The following is a 19,405-nucleotide window of genomic DNA, read 5'->3' as shown; positions in this document are numbered from 1 at the left end:
CTTTTTTCCCCCTAAAAACATATTAAAGCAATGAATTAAGCAAAAGTCCCAGCTGTAGCAAATGTAATACCAATTAAAACTCATTCATGCAGATTTATTTTTAATTTCTTTCTTTTTTTTTTTAAGTTGTGTTGGAAGGTTGGATAAACAGTCAGGGTTCGAAAAATTGGAACTTTCTGGCAATTATTTTCGGAGTTCAGCCTTCAAAAGTTAAGAAAATTAAATACTCGACTGAGAAGCTTTTATTTTGTAAAGGAAACAGCGACGGAAGGCCGGAAGGATCAGAAGAGTCTTTGCTCTTCCGTGTTGTCAGAAAACCATAGAATCTTTAACAGGGTGCGGGACACTTGTCAGCAGGTACGTTGGTATCTGCTGTTTTTAAGAAATGACCACACTTTTTACTCCGTGAAATGTTCATGTCCCGTGAAGGTTTGTTAAATATGAGCCTAGCTGGCCGCCAGGGTTGTTGATGACAGCTGCGGTGAGGGATGGACTCGTTTACTGAACACCCTGGTAGCATGCTAATGTTAGCGCTCTCACTTTTACCTAATGGGAGGAGGTGATATTTGTGTCAGGGAACTTTGCCTGCTGATTATCGAATTCCTAGCATTTCAGACAGTGTTCAGATTTTATTATGAGAGCTAGGAGGCCAGTTTAATTAATCGATATTTCAAACGAAGCCAAAGTTTCTAAAGAAAGTTGGGTTTTGTTTGGTTTGACAGGAGCATCCCTGCGCAGCCACGCAGGAAAACAAACGCGGTGTAATGTCAGCTGATGAGCTCCTGCTACTGCTGAGCTACTGACTGCCACCTTCACGATGGGCGACAACCCTCACCTGCTGCTCGGCAGGATCCGCTTCCTGAACAGGTGCATCGAAACTTTCAGGAGGAGCGAACCGGTGCCCGAGTGTCTGTGTTATGTCCCCAAAGAAGTGTGCTACAAAATCTGCAAGGATTCATCTTCCAGCTCATCCGCTTCCTCCTCCGGTGCCTCTGCGGGAGGCTCCACCGTGGGAAAAACCATAGTCTCTGTCTTCGAAAGCCCCCATCAGAATGCCCACAGTAAGAAAGCATGCAAGTACAACATTGAACCAAAGAAAGGGACATGCATCCGGACAACAGGGGAGGAGTACTGTAATAGCCAGGGCCTTTGGGTCAAAATGAATAAGGTAAGACGCTGTTACTTCCCCTTGGATGCAGTGACATCAGGAAAAGCCTTTGTGCTGCTTGAAACAACAATAATCCTTTGTTTACATACACTTTACATACTGTTACAGTGGTGGAGGCTCACATTAAATAAGTTTCAGATAATGAGGTCCAATAATCCAGTGAGCCTAAAAGCACTCAGACAGTTTCAGACAGTGGATGAACTGAGTGGCTTTGCTAAGGCTCAGTATAACATGAAAATTATTTTGAACTCACAGCTCTAAAAGGGTCAAAGAATAAAAGTATCGAGCTGCAAAGTAACATATTAGGTACATAGTAGCGAAATTTGACCCTCTTTACAAATGAAACTCACATTAACTGATTCCAGTTCTTATATCAAATGTTTTTTGTGAATGAAAAGCAAGACTGAAGATTTCAGTTTGTGATATCATATTAGGATCTTCTCATGTCTGCAATGATTTTCATCCAAAGATATGCATTAGGTTTAACTGGTAATCCCATAAAAACAGGTGATCTTGTCCCTATCAATAAAAGCTCTGTAAAATGATGAATCATGAATATAAGCTTGAGCAACTGAGTTAGAAAGAGAGAGGTTTATATATTTTGCCACATTTTATTACAGCAAAAATAGATTAATCTTGATTATAATTATTGCAGTGAATATTGCACAATTATGGTGCACATGTCTATTGTGGTTAAAGTTAGAAATAATGGGTTTTGTTACATACAAATAATTCATGTAAGCCAAATACAGGAATTATATTCCTGTGTTTGGCATCAAATAAAACTATTTCAGGCAGTTTTTCAGCTCTTGGCTCTGTATGAGGTCATAGAGAGCTGATATCTCTAATGTCATCTCAGACATGCAGCTCCTCATACCTGCTGTTTAAACCCTCTGGTGCAAAAGGGCAAGCCATTCAGGAAAACAGTTGGCTTAAAGGTAACAAGGGTGGAGTGAAATATGGATTTTTCAGAAAGTGGATGAACTTTGTATACAAGATAAATAAGAATTTTTATGAGCTGTGACGCAACATTTAAAATATGGAACTCGAAAAAGGTATTATAGGTTCAGTCGTGTGTTCTCAATTATTGTAAATTTGGTAAGAAAGCAAATGTTGACCAGTTGATCCGTGTCTGTCCGAAGGAGCAGCTGGAGGAGCACCGTCCGGGCCAAGATTTGGAAGAAGGCTGGATTCTTGTGTGTAAACACACCGAGGGAGGCGACAGGCTGGTACCCGTGGAGTCACCAGAGACTGTCACTAGGCAGCAGCAGCTCTTTGGCTACGACCACAAGCCCTGCAACAGGTGGGAACAAGTGGTGGATGTGGAGAATGCACTTTACATTGGCGAGAAACCCAAAATCGCAGAGTGTGATGAGGCTGCCGTCCAGAAGCTGAGGTGAGTCTGTCTGTGCAAAGTTAAAATGGAAAGTTGAGTTTTCTGGTGCAGCAGATTTTAAAATGAATGCAATTAATGCTCAGTTGAACTGTTTCAGGTATGTTCCTCCTACTTGGACATATGAATGTGATGAGGACCTCGTGCATTACTTCTACGATCACATAGGAAAAGAGGACGAGAACTTGGGGAGTGTGAAGCAGTGTGTGACCAGCATCGATGTGTCTTCATGCTCGGTGAGCAAAATTAACCCCTCGTCACAAATGAAACTCACATCGACTGACTTTAAATCTCATTTCAAACAGTCTAAATCTTTCTAAGTATAAAAAAAGAAAATGAGGATTTTAGTTTGTGATGTCATGTTAAGGTAAATAGAATACTATTAACCAGTCTGCAAGGATGTGACAGAAATGCTAGTTATGTTTATTAGCCCAATTGAATTAAATGGTTTATGTCTGTCATACTAGGTTTATACTGTATGATATCATCTTTTATTTGGCTAAATTAAACAATTTATTGACATCCCATTAGTTTGCATCTTGACAAATTGATATGCGCCACTGTATACAGCAATTAATGAGCAATTAATATTCCCAAGGGGCTAAATGAGAAACTGGGTCCACTCCTGGGAAGACTGTGGCTTTGTGTTGACACGTGAACATCTAGATTTCACTGTGGGACACTGATGAAGCATTGTGGTTTGTTTGTTTGTTTGTTTGGGTTTTTTTTTTTTCTTTTTTGGGGGGGGATTGTTTTCTTTTCTTTTTAACGTTGGCAAAACATGGATTGGCGTTCTCGGTGGAGTTACATTGGACCTCTTTCCTGATGACATCAAAAATGCAGTGAAAGGAAACCAGATTGATCTGAGAAGTTTTCAAGACTTTAATTTGACCTAGTGACCATCATGATAGACAGTCTAGTATAACATGCATGTAATTATTTGTGGGTATGACAAATATGTATGTATTTATGAATTTAAGATGGGTTTGTTTATGAATTCAGTCCATTCATCAAACCTTGATATTTGCTTACAGGAAGATCCCAGCGGGGGGGCGAGCTGCCTGACAGATGGCGACGTTGAAACTTACTGGGAGAGCGACGGCATGCAGGGCCAACACTGGATCCGCCTGCATATGAAGAAAGGCACTGTGGTCAAGTAAGGAAACACAAAAATTGAGTAATAGTAAAGAATAGTAAAAATAAAGTCAAAGGCTTGGACAGTGCAGTGACTATGACAACAAGATCATTAAGATAAACTGTAATGTAAACTGTGCCACATGCAGTTTTTTGTCTTGTAAATGGTGTAATGTATATATTAAAATTAGTATATATAATGATATGAATATAATGTTTTTGGGTTCTAAAGTAAGAAGTTTGACAACAACTGGTCTGGGTATTTTACCCAGATTTTGCACTATCGCTATGATGGTATAATCATCACGTAAAGTTGCTATATTAGCCCTGGAGAACCCATGGGGTCAAATTTGACCCCATGGTTTCCCTAGAAAACCAATGGGATCAGATCTGACCCCATGGGTTCTCCAGGGTTAAACATTTAAAAATGTGAAGCACTTAATGTCTCTTTCTGTTTCACTGATAAGCTGCTGAGGTCTCAATATTTTATTTAATGTCCTGTTTTGTTTACTAGTAAGCTGATACTGACTGTGGACTCAACGGATGATAACTACATGCCCAAAAGAGTCACAGTGTTTGGAGGAGAAGGAGACAACCTAAAGAAGCTAAGTGACGTCACCATAGATGAGTAAGTTTTGTCAAACGAGATTATTGCTACAGTTTGCAATTTAAAAAAAAAAATTACAGTTTATACTGTACATTTATGTACTTTTACTTTTATGTTTCTAGCAATCTGATAGGAGAAGTGTGTGTGCTTGAGGATATGACTTCCCATTTACCAGTTATTGAAATTCGGATCGAGGAATGTAGAGGTCAGAATTTTTATGTTTTTGTGTCAAACTAGCTGATTTCTGTTTGAATGCTTTTGCAGGAGCTTTTGCACTGAACATAAAGCAACACTTTTTTTCTCATTTTGGCTTTTACAGAGGATGGAATAGATGTGCGGATCCGAGGCTTGAAGATAAAGTCGTCCTGTGAGAGGGATCTGGGTCTGAACGCTGATGTTTTCCAGTCCTCTAACCTCGTCCGCTACCCACGTCTGCAGGGCACCCCACCAGACATCCTGTACCGCAGAGCGTTAGTTATCCAGAGGTAGGTCAGCGAACATTGTGCCCCATGTACTTTTTACAGAACTAAATATTTGTCTTCAGGCTTGGAAAAAATATCCTTCTTCAACTTCTCAGGTCTTTACCCTCAAGATAAAGTGTTCTGATTGTCCATGTTATCTGTAAACAGAAGGTGTTTCCAGTTTGTAACTCTTTCTGTCTCCAGGTTTATCAGTCTTTTGGACAGCGCGCTCCCGCACCTAGTGCCAGCCTGGGATTACAGCCTGGGTACCTTCAACCAGATCAAAGTGAGTCGCCCTAAAGCTTTTAACGTGTAATTTATGATCTGTGCACAACAGCAAGCATTAACTAGGGCTTATGCTTGTGCTTGACTACGATGCCTTTTTTGATTTTTGATTCCAGTGTTCACAAAAACAAGTTCATGATACATTCCCAAATACCCTGTTTATTTTTTATGAGCAACCACTAGAGATTAATACATCTTTCATGATTAAGCGTCACCTTGTATGTTTGTTTTTTTGTTTCTTTATAACATGTGTCTTTTGGTGCCCTTTAGAGCATAAAGCAGTTCTTGCTGCTGTCCAAGCGCCGCTCAGCCCTCATCACTCAGTGCCTGAAAGACTCGGAGACCAGTAAGCCAAACTTCATGCCTCGACTCTACATTAACCGACGTCTGGCCATGGAGCACAGGGACAACCCGTCTCTGGACCCAACCTGCAAGAACGCCGTCTTCAACCAGGTAGGGACCAGAAGGAAGCCTAAAATTCAATGTGTAGAGAAGATGTGCAATAATTCAGATGCTTTATTTTTCCTCTTGCAGGTGTATGAGGGTCTCAAGCCATCAGACAAGTTTGAGAAAACTTTAGATTACAGGTGTGCATTTTATCAGCTTCTTGTGTCCAATATTTATGACTTTTATAACTCGAGGATTAAAATCTGAATCTCCAGTGTGCCTTTTTGATCCTTCAGGTGGCCCGCTCGTTATGACCAGTGGTGGGAATGCAAGTTCATTGCAGAGGGAATTATCGACCAAGGAGGTGGATTTCGAGATAGCCTCGCAGACATGTCGGAGGAGCTTTGCCCCAGCTCGTCCGAGTGTCCCATGCCTCTCCCGTTCTTCACCCGGACATCCAACCAGGTAGTCACTATCCCATTGCCGCCTATCATCAGAATGGATATCACTGTTGTTCTAAAAGTGCCTTTTGCTCATCTGTCAGGGCGACTTTGAGGCTAGAGATTATTACGTTCCCACCCCTTCCTGTAAAGAGTTCCACAAGTACGAGTGGATCGGTCAGCTGATGGGTGCTGCTCTCAGAGGGAAGGATTTCTTGGTGAGTCTTTTGTAGGTTGTTTGCAATTTTAGAACAGTGTAAGAGTATTTATTGGGTTTTAACAAAAATTTAATGGTTTTATTAAATTATTGTAACATAGTACCTACATAATTACCATTGTAAATATTTATTAGTTGTAGATATTTGACTTTTCAGACTTGCTGTGTGTCCACTCCTGCAGGTTTTGGCTCTTCCGGGGCTTGTGTGGAAGCAGCTGATTGGGGAAGCTGTCAGCTGGAGTAAAGACTTTGCTGCAGTAGACTCTGTACTGGTGAGGATATTCAAATCATTACATTTACATGGTGGTGTCATTTAAATGTCAAAGCTTTGAAAGAAGAGAAGTCTCTGCAGACTGTGTTTCATAAAAGTACAAGAATTTATTGTCACTATTTTATAATTAATTATGAATTTGCTCCTACAGTTTGTTGATCGATTACTTTTGGTACATGTAGTGTTTTGGGGTTTTTTTCTTTTCTGCGTTAAAATTAAAATCTAGAAGGAATTAACAGATTGGATGGGTTGTTTTCCTGGTTATTGCCTCACTGTGAACATGTGTTCAGGTAAACCTTCTGGAGGCCATGGAGAACATGGACCAGGAGACATTTGAGTTCCGATTTGGGGAGGAGCTGGTCTACACCACTCTGCTGACAGATGGCTCAATGGTGGAACTGATCCCCGGTGGCAGTAATGTGTCAGTTCATTATGAGGACCGCAGTGAGTTTATCCGCCTGGTGCAGAAAGCTCGAATGGAGGAGAGCAAACAGCAGGTGGGCTTCACATATATTGGAATTACACATATTTCTTTTACTCTTTAAGTCTACTCTTTGTAAAATACTCCAGTGATGTTTTAGTGGTTTGTACACATGTGTTACAGATTGCTGCCATACAGACGGGACTGCTGAAGGTGGTTCCTCAGGCAGTGCTGGACCTGCTCACCTGGCAGGAAGTGGAAAAGAAAATATGTGGAGACCCAGAGATCACTGTGGAAGCTCTGAAGCGACTCAGTGAGTATCCGGCCTGGATTTGAACTGACTTTGACAATAAGCAGACATTTTTCTCTTGTAATTAAGAAAGTGAAATGGGACCATTTGCAAGTAATTTATCCAAGACACAACTGGAAGTGGATAAATTAAAATAAAATTCTAACTTAGTTTAAACAATCTGATTTTAGCAGTGGTATCTGTTATGTTTTCAAAGGAATTGTATTTAATTTTCAGTACACCCGTGTATGCATGTGGTACCTTTTTTCACAAGTGGACTTGGTGTAGCTTTAAAAACACAAAAGAGGTTGACCTGTTGTGGGACTTTTCCCATCTTCATTTTATCCATGTTCCTTTCAAATCCTCGACCACAAATGAGGTCTGAGATGTTGTTTCTGTTAAGGTACAAGTTAAGGTGAAGTAATAAGATGCAAGTTGTATTAAGTCACAAAATGCTGCAAGTAACCAAAACCATTGTAATCTTTTGTTCTCCCCACCAGCACGTTATGAGGACCTGGAACAAAGTGATGTTAGAGTGCAGTACTTATGGGAGGCACTGACAAACTTCACCAATGGTGAGTTCACTGTCTATTTTGCCCCATTTTACAAAGTAGTAAATGGCTCTCACAACATAAACTCTGCACCAATGGCCGCATATAAAAGACAGTTAAAGCTTTTGGGTCCGAAAAATGAAGCCAATGGAGAAATCCCTTAAATTGCTATTTTTTGTAATGACCAGCAGGGGGCAGAACCTCTGTTGTTAAGAAGAAGACGGGTTGTATAAGATTGAAAAATAAACCTTATCGTGCTTCGTCCATGAGCTCGGTTCACTTTTTCATGGTGAATTTATGGTTTCAGTCTCCATTTTCCAATATTACTGAATAAAACATGGTGTTCATTTTGTGAATTATGGTCCCCTCTGCATTCAGACAAAAGGATAAAGCAGAGTGTGTTTGAGAGAGTGACTGACAAATTGTTATCTCATTATTTCAAATTCAAAACACCAGCGTAACACTAGTGGCTGGTGTCACGGTGACTATGTCCATCTTTCATATACATTCTAGGTTTATATAAAGATGCTAAATTGTATTTGTGTCTGCATTATTCAAGTGCAGATTTTGACCCAGTGACTGATATTCTTGATTTCTGTCTTCAGAGGATCGCAGCAGGTTTCTGAGGTTTGTAACCGGTCGAAGTCGTCTTCCTGCACCTATCTACGTCTTTCCTGACAAACAAGGGTGAGTTCAAGTGTACATAGTTATTATTATTTGACTACAATTTGATTTAGATTTGATTGTAATTTGTTTTTTGTTGTTTTTTTCTTGATTCAGATCTGAAACGACTGATGCACTTCCACAGTCCTCCACATGTTCTAGTACTCTTTATCTACCCAACTATCCAAGGTATAACAACCCCATGTGCTTCATGTGCACTGTTATTAATGATGCATTGATGATTTAACAGAAGTTAAATCTCTTAAAGATTATTAAGCAGTTTTTGAAGTTGACAGCACTGTTACATTATTGTCTTGTGTCGTTTCCTCTATTCCTTGTTTTGTCCTGCAGTGCGAAAGTTTGTGAGGAGAAGCTGCGCTATGCTGCGTACAACTGTGTGGCCATTGATACCGACATGAGTCCCTGGGAAGAGTAATCTCCCTACTGTTTCACTGACCGCTGCACACGCCACAACTCAGTCGAATCAAGATATCTTGCCAACTCTTCACCATACCCTCACAACTGCCAAATAACCAATAGCTGTATATAATAAATAACTATATGGAAACATGGACGTGACTCAGTATGGTTTTTATTAACTTTTTATGTGTTCAACCCAGTAAAAGATCAAATTTTCTTCAAGAATCATTTAACCCAGACAAAACAGGAAGAAGTTATCATGACAACATATTTAAATGTTGCTGGTAATAAAAATGAGTAAACATAGTGTTTCTAAACCCAAATTGTTAAAAATGATCAAACAGATGAAGTCATCGGTATAACACGCGGTCCAATTAATTACTGTTTACTGTTAATAAAATTTTACATTAGATTTACGCATTATATGTATTTACTCATTCTTAATCTTCATTTTATTATACTTGTGTCTAAAAACAACCTATTTAAAGTACCTGTGTTACATGTTCTTTAACATTATATCTATTCTTTTATTATACATTTTGAAATGACATCTGTTTTCATTACTAACTCTAAAAATTGTAAGACAGAATAGAAGTTGTTGTGGGGTGTGGTTTGTGGCTCAGCTACAGAGGAGGGAGGGGGCAGTGCCAGGGAAGGATGGTCAACAGCAGGTAGCCATCATTTAATCGTGGCTCCCCTATTTAAGCAGCGTGACAGGACTCAGGGAGGAGAGTTGGAGTTAAAAGCAACAACATGGTGATACACAGTGAGAAGCAGACAAAGACGCTGAAAGACGCATGCATGCAAAAAAAATAAACAGAACATTTGCACCATTCCCTGCAGTCATCAGGTCCTTTTGTCACAGCAGTAATTAAATACATGTCATTATCCACTCACCAGCCAATTCATATGGCAGTAATGGCCCAGTCTATAAAAGATCTTGTGCCCAGAGGTTGTTTCAATCTTTCTCTGTTCAACAAATATAGGTGATTATACGATGTGGTCTGATATGGATGTCCCTTACTTATATTTGATGTGTGGTTGTGTTCCTACACCACTTTCTTGTTGTTAGTGTCTTTAATGTCTGCAATGGTAACAGCTCTATTATTGTGGTTATATTTGTCTGACAGTTGCTACAAGGCACAGATGGAATTTATAAAAGGACAAGTAAAAAATAATACTTTGTTTGGATCTGCCATCCCTTTGTCAAGGTCTGTTAAAAAACTCAACCGTCACTCTCAGATGAGATCAAATTGCTTAGGATGTTCAGGAACAGTGAAAAACTTAAGCCTAGCATGAGCTGGAGACTGCAGGAACAGTGAAGGGAGTTTTATGTCACCATGCACTGAGAGGTTGCTGACCATTAAAGACTGCCTTGCTTCAAAGTTGACACCTTCAAGCGCGACTGAAATTTGCAGCTGTCCAGATGGACAAGCTAAATACATTCTGGACAAAGGTTTTATGGTCAGACAAGACCAACTGAGTTATTTGGCTGCAGTGACAAGAGGTGTGTTTGGAGGAGTAAAGATGACCTAAAAACATTATACCAGATGTCAAGCATAATGGTGGCAACATCATGCTCTGGGGCTGTTTTACTGCCAGTGGAACTGGTATATTCCACAAAGTGGATAGAATAATGAGGAGGGAGTACCTTCAAATTCTTCAACTTTACTTTGGATCAAGTTGAAGAATTTGATCCAACAACTAAACTTGAAGGCAGTTGGGTGTTTCAAGAGGACAATGAGCCCAAACACCCTTTCAGAACTGGTTTTGGAATGGATGGAGCAGGCTAACGTAATGCGTGTGGACTGGCTCTTCCGAAGCTTCAGCCTTAACCTTATTAAAAATGTGTGGATTGTGCTTAAAAGCTGGGTCCATGCCAGGGAAATCAGTTTAAATGAATTCTAGCAAGAAGAGTGGCCAAATATCTAGCCAGAATTAAGGCAGAACCACAACTATCTGGTATCTTGCTAAGGCAGATTTTAGCCAAATATAAGAGGAGGTGCATGTATATTTTGGAACCTGTGTGGATTAGAGGAAAATAAAGTTCAAATTTGTACATCCAATTCTTGTTTTTTAAAGTTATGAAAGATGTATGTTGCATAAGCAAATAAATCATGAAAATCCCAGAATTACCATGACATTCGTGCCCATGACGAGTGTGTAAACTTCAGACCACAACTGGAAAAAATATGCATTAAATAGCATTAATGACAACTTGCAGCTCATCAATTTCTTAGTCTATGCTACAACCGGATTGTGAATGTGTTTAATGACCAAGTGATAAACTATATGTTCTAATCATTTTAGACAATGGATTTCTGATTTTCATGATTTATAAGCCACAGTCATCTAAAATAAAACAAAAAAGGCTTGAGATGTGTGATCATGGGATATAAAAAAGTTTATATTTTTGAATACAATTATGAAAAAATACACTTTTTCAGAATATTTCAGATTTTGAGATGCACCTGTATGTGATACCTTGGGTGATATCTGGAAAAATGATAACAGCAAGAGTGAAAGGGAAGGTTTACAAGATGATAGTATGGCCTGCTATGGTGTATGGTTTGAAGATGGTGGCACTGCAGGAACACAGGAGGGAAAGCTGGAGGTTGAAGAACTGGAGATGCTCAGACCTTAATTGAAAGTGACCAGAATAGGCAAGATTATAAATGAGTACATCAGAGGGACCGGTCAGGCTGAGCGATTTGGAGGCAAAGTTAGAGTTTCAAGGCTGCCATGGTTTAGACATGTGCAGATGAGGTAATTGGATATACTGGACGGAGGAAGACCTCAGAGGAGAAGAAGGGCATGCAGAAAGCTGGTGTGACTGAAGAGGATGCAAGGGATGGCGTGAGATGGAGGCAGATGATCTGCTGTGTCCACCCATAAAGGAAACTGCCTGATGAAAAAGAAGAAAATGAAGACCTTAGAGAATATGAAAGTAACGTTGTACTTTCTGTAATGTTGTTCTGTCTCTAGTATGGGTATCTCGAAACTTTTCTGAGACGATGAAGGAAATCTCGTTCGTTGTAGAGTTAGTTCTCGCGAGACCTAGGGTGTTCAAACCTCCCCATGAGCCCTTGCGGTTCCTCTTTCTAGCCGGCGCCTGAGAATGGGTACGTGTTTTCATGCTCGCGCCGGAGACCGAATCCTTACCCATCTGATGTTTTAACGAAGGAATATTCCAGTAATGGTTTGCTATAGCGATAAATGTTGCTATCTAAATAGAAATAGCTGACTCTTTGCTGTCTATAGTATTTTGAATTTGTTTTAAAGAATTTTTTTCTAGTGGCTATCTGAAGCGAGTATCCAAGATGGCTGCTCTCAACGGCTATGTAGTTAGCTGCTGAGGCTGAAGTGTCCCTAAAGACTTCTCTTGTGGCTGGTTTGGGATGTTTTAGTATGAAGCAGCTGTGTTTTCTCGTTAAGTTGGCTTTATACGAAAAGTGTTGGAGATCTTGTGCTCGCAAATTCAACTGTTTAGGCTGGTCGAAGTTAGCTTAGTTAGCATGCCGATCGTGATCTTGTCATGCTGCTTGGCTCAGACGCTTAACGTAATAATGTAAATGCTGATGCTTTTTTAGAAAAGTGTTCTGTCTAGTTATTGTTGTCGAGCTTAGTTCAGCTTTATTTTGTGCTATTTAGAGGCATCTTATTTTGAAAGCTATGTCGCAGGTAGACCCGGCCTGTCTCGTGTCTCCCTTCCTGCATGCTCTATGATGCATTCATGTCCTTCAGTGGGACACCTTGGGCTTCACCTCGAAATGTTCCTTGTTGTGCTTTGGAAGAACATTCAAGAACATTCAAACCATAACTTGGAGTAGTGGAGCACCAGACGCTTTGAGAATAAGGACTAATGCTCATTGAGTGGGACGGTTAGCAGGCCTGCATGCAGGGTGGAACACAGGAGATGTCACTAGCCACATGTTTTGGTTGCTTTAGGTTCACGTTGGTAATGTAGGACCCCTGGATTACTACTGAAAACCCAAACGAATATATATAATAGTTGTGGAAATATGTTTCTGTCTTGACTTTAGGAATACTATGATGGCTCAATCTAGGGTGTATTTGTAGCCTAGAACATGTGTTATGATTGAAATATTGCTGCATTGTTTTGAGTCTGGATGTTGGCTCATCTCAGTTTTTTGTTTACTGTTAAAGTAGTTTAAATCTGGGTTAATGTGCAACATGAGTTGGCTTTGTTAATTTTTAACTTTTTGTAAAAGCAACTACATCTAGCCATTTAAAAGTACCATTTGATTGCTTGAGCGACATGATGAAACTCTTTTATGCGGAATCCAAATCAAATTGCGGACAACCCTTACCTTGGAGAACTGATTGCTCAAGCACAAAAATAATCTTCTTGCTATCATCTTGTTGGTGGCCCAGTAAGCTGACTCCTAGCTTTCCGTGTTTACTTTTGCAGGTATCTCAAGGGACAACTGGCATAAACGCCGCAAGACCGGCGGTAAACGCAAGCCCTACCACAAGAAGAGGAAGTATGAGCTCGGGCGACCTGCTGCAAACACAAAGGTGACTTTTTTGGGGGGGTGCACCTCTTACCTGATTAGACTGAATAATTTGGTAGCGTGGGTGATGAAAACTTGACCTTAGGTAGGTCTTTTTTTGAGCTGTTTTGGTTCAAAGCTTTGGGCTTACCAATGTTAGGACTTGTCATAGTTACACTGACACGCTTCAAAGCATATGCATGCTGCTGCTCAGGAAAGGAGGTTTCACACAAATCCTTTTATAAACTATAATACAATGTGTTCTTGTTGTTTTTTGTTTTTTTAAAGATTGGAGCTCGCCGCATCCACACGGTGAGGGTCCGCGGTGGGAACAAGAAGTACCGAGCTCTGAGGTTGGACAATGGAAACTTCTCATGGGGCTCTGAGTGTAAGTTTCTCCTGGAATACCTTTTGATATTCCACACACCTTTCCATGATGATAACTTTGTCCAGTTCTGCTTCTGAATGCAAGTGGTGACAGCAAAGACTCCTGAGAAAGACCTTCTCTCTATTCATAGTTAACTGATTTATGAAACTATGTAGTCAGATTCAATGGGAAGTTTAATGATGATGCCTGGGTTTTGTGTATTCAGGCTGCACACGGAAGACCAGGATCATTGATGTGGTCTACAATGCCTCCAACAACGAGCTGGTCAGAACCAAGACCCTGGTGAAGAACTGCATCGTCCTTGTTGACAGTCTTCCCTTCAGGCAGTGGTATGAGGCTCACTACGCCACTCCACTGGGACGCAAGAAGGGCGCCAAGCTGGTATGTCATAAGCTCAGTGTTGATGCTTGTAGTTAAAGCACGTTATAACTAGGTTTTGCATTCTCTTGTGTTACTGTGAACGCTTTTTAAATGCTAATGGAGGCACATCGCTTTCATATGCAGCAGCTTTGTCATACCAAAGACTCTTTAAGTTTGTTTTAAACGCCTTTCGTCTCCCTTCAGTGGAAGACGTCTTTATTTGTCCATAAACAACCAAAAGTTAAAGCCTTTTATCTTTATTAACAAAGATAACAGATTCGATATGTCTTTCCATGACGATAACTTGTCCAGTTCTGCTACTGAATGGAAGTGGTGACAATAAAGACTCTGAGAAAGACCTGTCAACTGAAGTTGCTCATTAAAAGAACATTCAAAGCATGTGGTTTTTGTGCAGTAATTTTTTGCAACCATCTAAAGAGCCTTGCTTTCCCATCCTGATGCAGAGCCCTGAGGAGGAAGAGATCCTGAACAGGAAGAGGTCAAAGAAGACCCAGAAGAAGTACGATGAGCGCAAGAAGAACGCCAAGATCAGCTCACTCCTGGAAGAGCAGTTCCAGCAGGGAAAACTACTCGGTAAGTCCAACATTAGGGGCAGAATTATTTTTATTTGGATAAGTGGTGAGTGCTGTTTGAAAGTTTTCATCATTAGAGTATGAAAGTAATCATGTGGGGCAGTTTATCTTGTGCATATGTGTTAAACACAAATACCAGGGCAGTGTTTTTGGTGTATTTAACAAAAAGGTTTTCACTTTCCACAAGAATTATAAATAATTTTGAGCGACTGTTTAAAAAATTTGCTAGGAATAAAATATTTGTATTTTTATTGAAAGGTCAAATGACAGGAGAAATGTAAAGACTGAAGTTAACATGCTCTCATTGCCTTAAATATATTTCTGCAACATCAAACCCACACATCTGAAACTTGATGTGCTGACCTTGATAACATGACTGACTCTGCTTCCATCTTCCTTCTTGCAGCTTGCATCGCCTCCAGACCCGGCCAGTGCGGCAGAGCAGACGGCTACATCCTGGAGGGCAAGGAGCTGGAGTTCTACCTGAGGAAGATCAAGGCCAAGAAAGGCAAATAGATGTACAGCTGTTTGATACGTCAATAAAATCCAAACGTCCCACAACTGTCCACTGTGTCTGCTCTTTCACTGGATGTGACTGTTATTTGTGCATTCAATTAGAACTGGATTTTCTTTTCCAAGGCTAACTGGGGGTAAAAAGATCACACCTTATAATTAGTGACAAATATAAAAATGTATATTTCTGACTGTCTTCAGGTCTGCATGCGTTAAAGAGTGCATTAGATGAATTGCTGAGTTGGAGGAGTATTCAGATCTGAGTAAAAGCAACTATTTAGAATGACATTTCCACACCTATTTTAATGAGGAAAGGCCTCTGCTGCTTAGATGTTGGTGTAAATATAAGGCAAATACTTGTTCATGTCTGTTCATTACATTTAAAAAAAAAAAATAAAATCTGCTTGTGTTGGAGTCGAGGTATGACTTTTAACACTTAGCAGTGGATTTGATGCAAATAAGAACCAGCAAAAATCTTGAGGGTGTTTTATTTCTGCCAATGTGGCTCGCAAATATTGGAATCCCATAACATATTTGAGAGGTAAAATGTTATGAGTGTGTGTATAGAAAACGAGAAAATCAGTTCCTTATAAGAACATAAGGATTGCATTAATTGAAACTCACATGGCTAATTGTTTAAGTCTTTAAACCAGTGTGATGAAGAGGTATTTTTCATGTATTTTAGGTCAAAAAGTATTAGCCAAAAGATAACCTGAAAAAATTCCATTACATTCATTAAGGGTAAAAACACCTCTATCTGGACCTTTGTGAAAAAACAATTCCCCTTAAACCTAATGAGTCACGAAACCCTTCGCAGCAAAAACTGTAATCAAGCATTTGTAGTAACAAGTGTTGTTCAAGTTACTTGAAAAAAGTAATTAGTTACTAATTACTTCTTGAAAATGTAATCCCATTACTTGATGATTACTTATTTTCAAAAGTAATTAGTTACTTTTCAAAAACATGATACACAACCTGAATACGTAATAAAGCAAAAGAACTTTCAGCCCTATTCAGTTTTTTCTCCATAATCCATTATATAAAACTGAATCAAATGGAAAGCCTCTTTCTAAAAGTTATTTTATTAGTTTTAATCTTTCAATTTTATTCACATTGCATTAAGCATAAATTAAGTTATATGCAACTGTCTTTGACTTGAAGAGACTTGTTTAACATTTAAACCTATTTTCTGTTATCAGGATACAAAGTTAATGTGAGTAAAACACAATTGCTTGAATACAATTTTAATCCATCAGAAGAAATTAAAAATAAATATCATTTAGCATGGCAAACAGAGTATTTTAAATATTTGGGAGTAAATAATACCTAAGGATCTTGCAGAACTGTTAGGACGAAATTACTTACCAATACAAAAGAATATCAAGAAAGATATAGCGAGATGGAATTTAATCTTAAATCTTAAATATTCGTTCGAAACACAGGATTTTAATAGATACCTACAGATGAGACAAAAAGATCAAATCTAAGGCTGAATTAAGCAAACAGCTGTTAGACTGGGCATACAGCTCAAATAAAGATAGAGGCTGTATCGCTGCCTTGTATAAAGGGTTAATAAACATGAAATCACACTCGACCCTATATATTAAAACATAATGGGAAATGGAGGGAGGAATAGATATAATGAAGGAAGAGTGGAAAACAATAAGGACATACCAATGGAAATGTAGCAGCTCACAGAGCTGGAGGGAATTTGGTTGGAAAAGCCTGATAAGATATTTTATTACACCTCACCAAAAATCAAAGTAACCCTCCCATTTGCTGGAAGAACTATGGAAACACAAATGCAAATCATTATCATATAATTACTGGGACTGTCATGTTATTAAAACTTATTTGAAGGGAATACATGTAGCAATACAAGAAATATTTGGAAGTTATTTGCCTCTAGAAAGTAAAACTTTATTTTTTGGACTCATGCCAGAAGGATGGACAAAGAACGATAAATATTTGTTTAATGTTTTGTTGGTGGTAGGCAAAAAAGCCCTCACAAAAAATGGCTTTCATGTGAGAGCCCAACAATGAACATGTGGATGGACGTCACAATGAACATTTACAGGATGGAGAAAATGACAGCGGATGTGAACTACAAGAGGGACCTGTGTGTATCATGTTGTAAGAAATGGATGGGCTATTATTTATATTACTGGTAGTTAAATCTCACTCCCCAAGAGTTTATGTTTTTTTGTTTTGTTTTTTTTCTTCTTATTTTCTTCTTCGTCTTTCTTTTTTTGTATGGATGTTTTTGTTGTTAAAAAAAAAGAAAAAGACATGTAGATAGATATCTGTAACAAATTACTGAAGCTGATGCACATGATACTGTACAGTGACTCCTAAATGTCAATAAAATTTAAATAAAAAAAAAATTACTTTTCTGCAAATTCCAGCATATAAAATAAAATAATGTTTTGTGTTTACACTCGCTCTTTCAAATAGATGCAAGTAAAACACAGCAAAAAATAATTAAAGTTAAAGATTCAGCAGCACTAAGTCCTGTTGCTCTTAAATCTATTGTCAAATGTTTAGCAGGAGTGGGGCGGGTGGAGGTTTGCCCGGTGCCACAGCTGTCATGTCAGTGGGGGGATCCGGGGGTTTCTCTGTGAATTTCACATTCAAGTGGCGGCTTGCTAGGTGCTTGCTCAGATTTGAAGTTTAATTATTCGCTGTAGAAAAAAGTTTTCTTCCCACACAGAGTGTAAAGTGGACACTGTTTTTGGCACTTTTTACGGAATAAAACTCAAAGTAATGTCAGTACATCAACGCTTTAAATGCTGCATGGTCGTACTCTCTCCTGCACTCCTTATTATCCCTTGTTGATCTAATAATCTAATCAGTAATCTAATTACTTTTTTGCAATAGTAATCCCTTACATTACTCATTACCTAAGTAAGTAAGTAATTGGATTACAGTAACACATTACTGCCCATCTCTGGTAGTAATTTGTCAGTCTTTCACATCACTGTGGAGGAGCTTTATTGTGTTAATGCAAGCGCAGACGGTTTTCAATATCTCAAGCAGGCTTCAGTCAGGATTTTGAAATGGCCACTTCACCCTCCATGGTGTGTTAGCTTTATGCCAGAGGTTATAGGAATCAAACCTTCGAGAGAATTGAATTTCTCAGTCCACAGAACATTTTCTGTCTTGGGGGTCATTAGATATTTTTTTTTTAGAAAATGTGAGATGAGCCTTTGGAATTCTCCCATGGATGCCATTTTTGCCCAGTCTCTTTCTTATTGCTGAACTCCGACCTTCACTGAGACTCTGAGTTCTTTAGATGGTTTCCTGGGTTCTTTTGTGACCTCTTGGGCGAGTTGTCGATGTGTTGCCTCCTGAGAAGATTCACTGCTGTTCCAGGATTTCTCTATTTGAAGATAATGACTCTCACAATGGATCACTGGAGTCCCAAAGCCTGAGAAATTGCTTTGTAACTCTTTCCAGGCTGATAGATGTCAATGACTTTGTTTCTCACCTGTTTCTTTAGATCATGGGATACACAATGTGTTTGTTTTAGTCTTTGTCACTTTGTCAGACAGGTTCTATTTAAATGATTTCTTGGGTCTGGCAGTAGCTAGTTTAACTCAGCTTTCCAAAAAGACATGGTTATGAAATCATCATTTAAAATCTGCAATTTTTTATTTACTTGTGTAATTCTTGTCTAATATTAAAATGTGTTTGATAGTCTAAAATATGTTTTGCAAATATTCAAAACTACTCAACTTTTAATAGATTGTTTGAGTGTTTCCTGTCCAGAAAACAGATGCAGTACTTCAAAATCATTTTAGTAACTGTATCATAGACACCTTTTGTAGTCAATAGCTGAAAAACTCATGGACATCACCTGTCCTGTCCTGCTCTGCCAGGCCTGAAAAGCATGCTCTGTTGGGTTGACTTGACCATTAAAGAATATCTAATTTCTTTGGTTTGAAAAACTCTCAGGTTGCTTTTGCAGTATCAGTTTTGCAGCATTTGGTTGAATCTGTGCAGAGTAGAGCCCTGTACACTTCACAGTACATCCTGCCACTTTTATTAGCAGTCACATGATTAAGAAACATTAGTGACCTGTTGGCAGCCATGCATGCCCATGCCATAACACTGTTCCTGCTTCTCCAAACCTTTCTCTTCCCATTATTCTGTTAACTGTGGTTGTTTTCAATGTGTTTGCCTGTGTTTGAATTTCTTTATCATCATATGCCTTGCCATCCATCCACTTACCTGTCAATATCTTATATAATTTTAGTAATATGTAATTATTAGGTCCCATCATTACATTTTTTAAGAAGTGGTGTGCAATACTGTAAATTATGGTATTGAT

General features: G+C 39.0%; 2 protein-coding genes and 3 non-coding genes across 6 annotated transcripts; all 5 read left to right on the top strand.

Annotated features, from left to right (window-relative positions):
- The first annotated feature begins 273 nt into the window (after positions 1-273).
- hectd3 (HECT domain containing 3) lies at positions 274-8,859 on the top strand. Of its 2 annotated transcripts, none has more exons than XM_063461603.1 (20): positions 274-357; positions 723-1,168; positions 2,317-2,564; positions 2,662-2,797; positions 3,596-3,717; positions 4,210-4,323; positions 4,425-4,507; positions 4,622-4,787; positions 4,968-5,049; positions 5,319-5,501; positions 5,583-5,635; positions 5,732-5,900; positions 5,980-6,093; positions 6,275-6,364; positions 6,654-6,860; positions 6,968-7,097; positions 7,574-7,648; positions 8,230-8,311; positions 8,405-8,476; positions 8,639-8,859. In XM_063461603.1, the coding sequence occupies exons 2-20, from the start codon at positions 818-820 to the stop codon at positions 8,721-8,723; spliced, it is 2,562 nt and encodes an 853-aa protein (XP_063317673.1). In that variant the 5' UTR covers positions 274-357; positions 723-817; the 3' UTR covers positions 8,724-8,859. The 2 variants fall into 2 exon arrangements, with proteins under 2 accessions (XP_063317673.1, XP_063317672.1); XM_063461602.1 differs by having other exon boundaries at positions 2,311-2,564.
- A 2,923-nt stretch (positions 8,860-11,782) lies between these two features.
- On the top strand, positions 11,783-15,123 carry rps8a (ribosomal protein S8a). The gene is made up of 6 exons (XM_063462793.1): positions 11,783-11,829; positions 13,140-13,246; positions 13,510-13,609; positions 13,815-13,990; positions 14,434-14,563; positions 14,969-15,123. Exons 1-6 carry the CDS (start codon positions 11,826-11,828, stop codon positions 15,076-15,078), a joined length of 627 nt encoding a protein of 208 aa, XP_063318863.1. The 5' UTR covers positions 11,783-11,825; the 3' UTR covers positions 15,079-15,123.
- On the top strand, positions 13,300-13,408 carry LOC134617866 (small nucleolar RNA SNORD46). Its single transcript, XR_010091736.1, has one exon. It is a non-coding gene; the product is annotated as a small nucleolar RNA SNORD46 (small nucleolar RNA).
- LOC134617864 (small nucleolar RNA SNORD38) lies at positions 13,650-13,719 on the top strand. The gene has a single exon (XR_010091733.1). It is a non-coding gene; the product is annotated as a small nucleolar RNA SNORD38 (small nucleolar RNA).
- LOC134617865 (small nucleolar RNA SNORD38) lies at positions 14,258-14,325 on the top strand. Its single transcript, XR_010091735.1, has one exon. It is a non-coding gene; the product is annotated as a small nucleolar RNA SNORD38 (small nucleolar RNA).
- Positions 15,124-19,405: the final 4,282 nt, after the last annotated feature.

The sequence above is a fragment of the Pelmatolapia mariae genome, linkage group LG18, assembly GCF_036321145.2.
Source record: "Pelmatolapia mariae isolate MD_Pm_ZW linkage group LG18, Pm_UMD_F_2, whole genome shotgun sequence".
Taxonomy (NCBI): Eukaryota; Metazoa; Chordata; class Actinopteri; order Cichliformes; family Cichlidae; genus Pelmatolapia; species Pelmatolapia mariae.
Note: the sequence above shows the minus strand (reverse complement) of the source record. Positions and strands in the feature narration are given on the sequence as shown.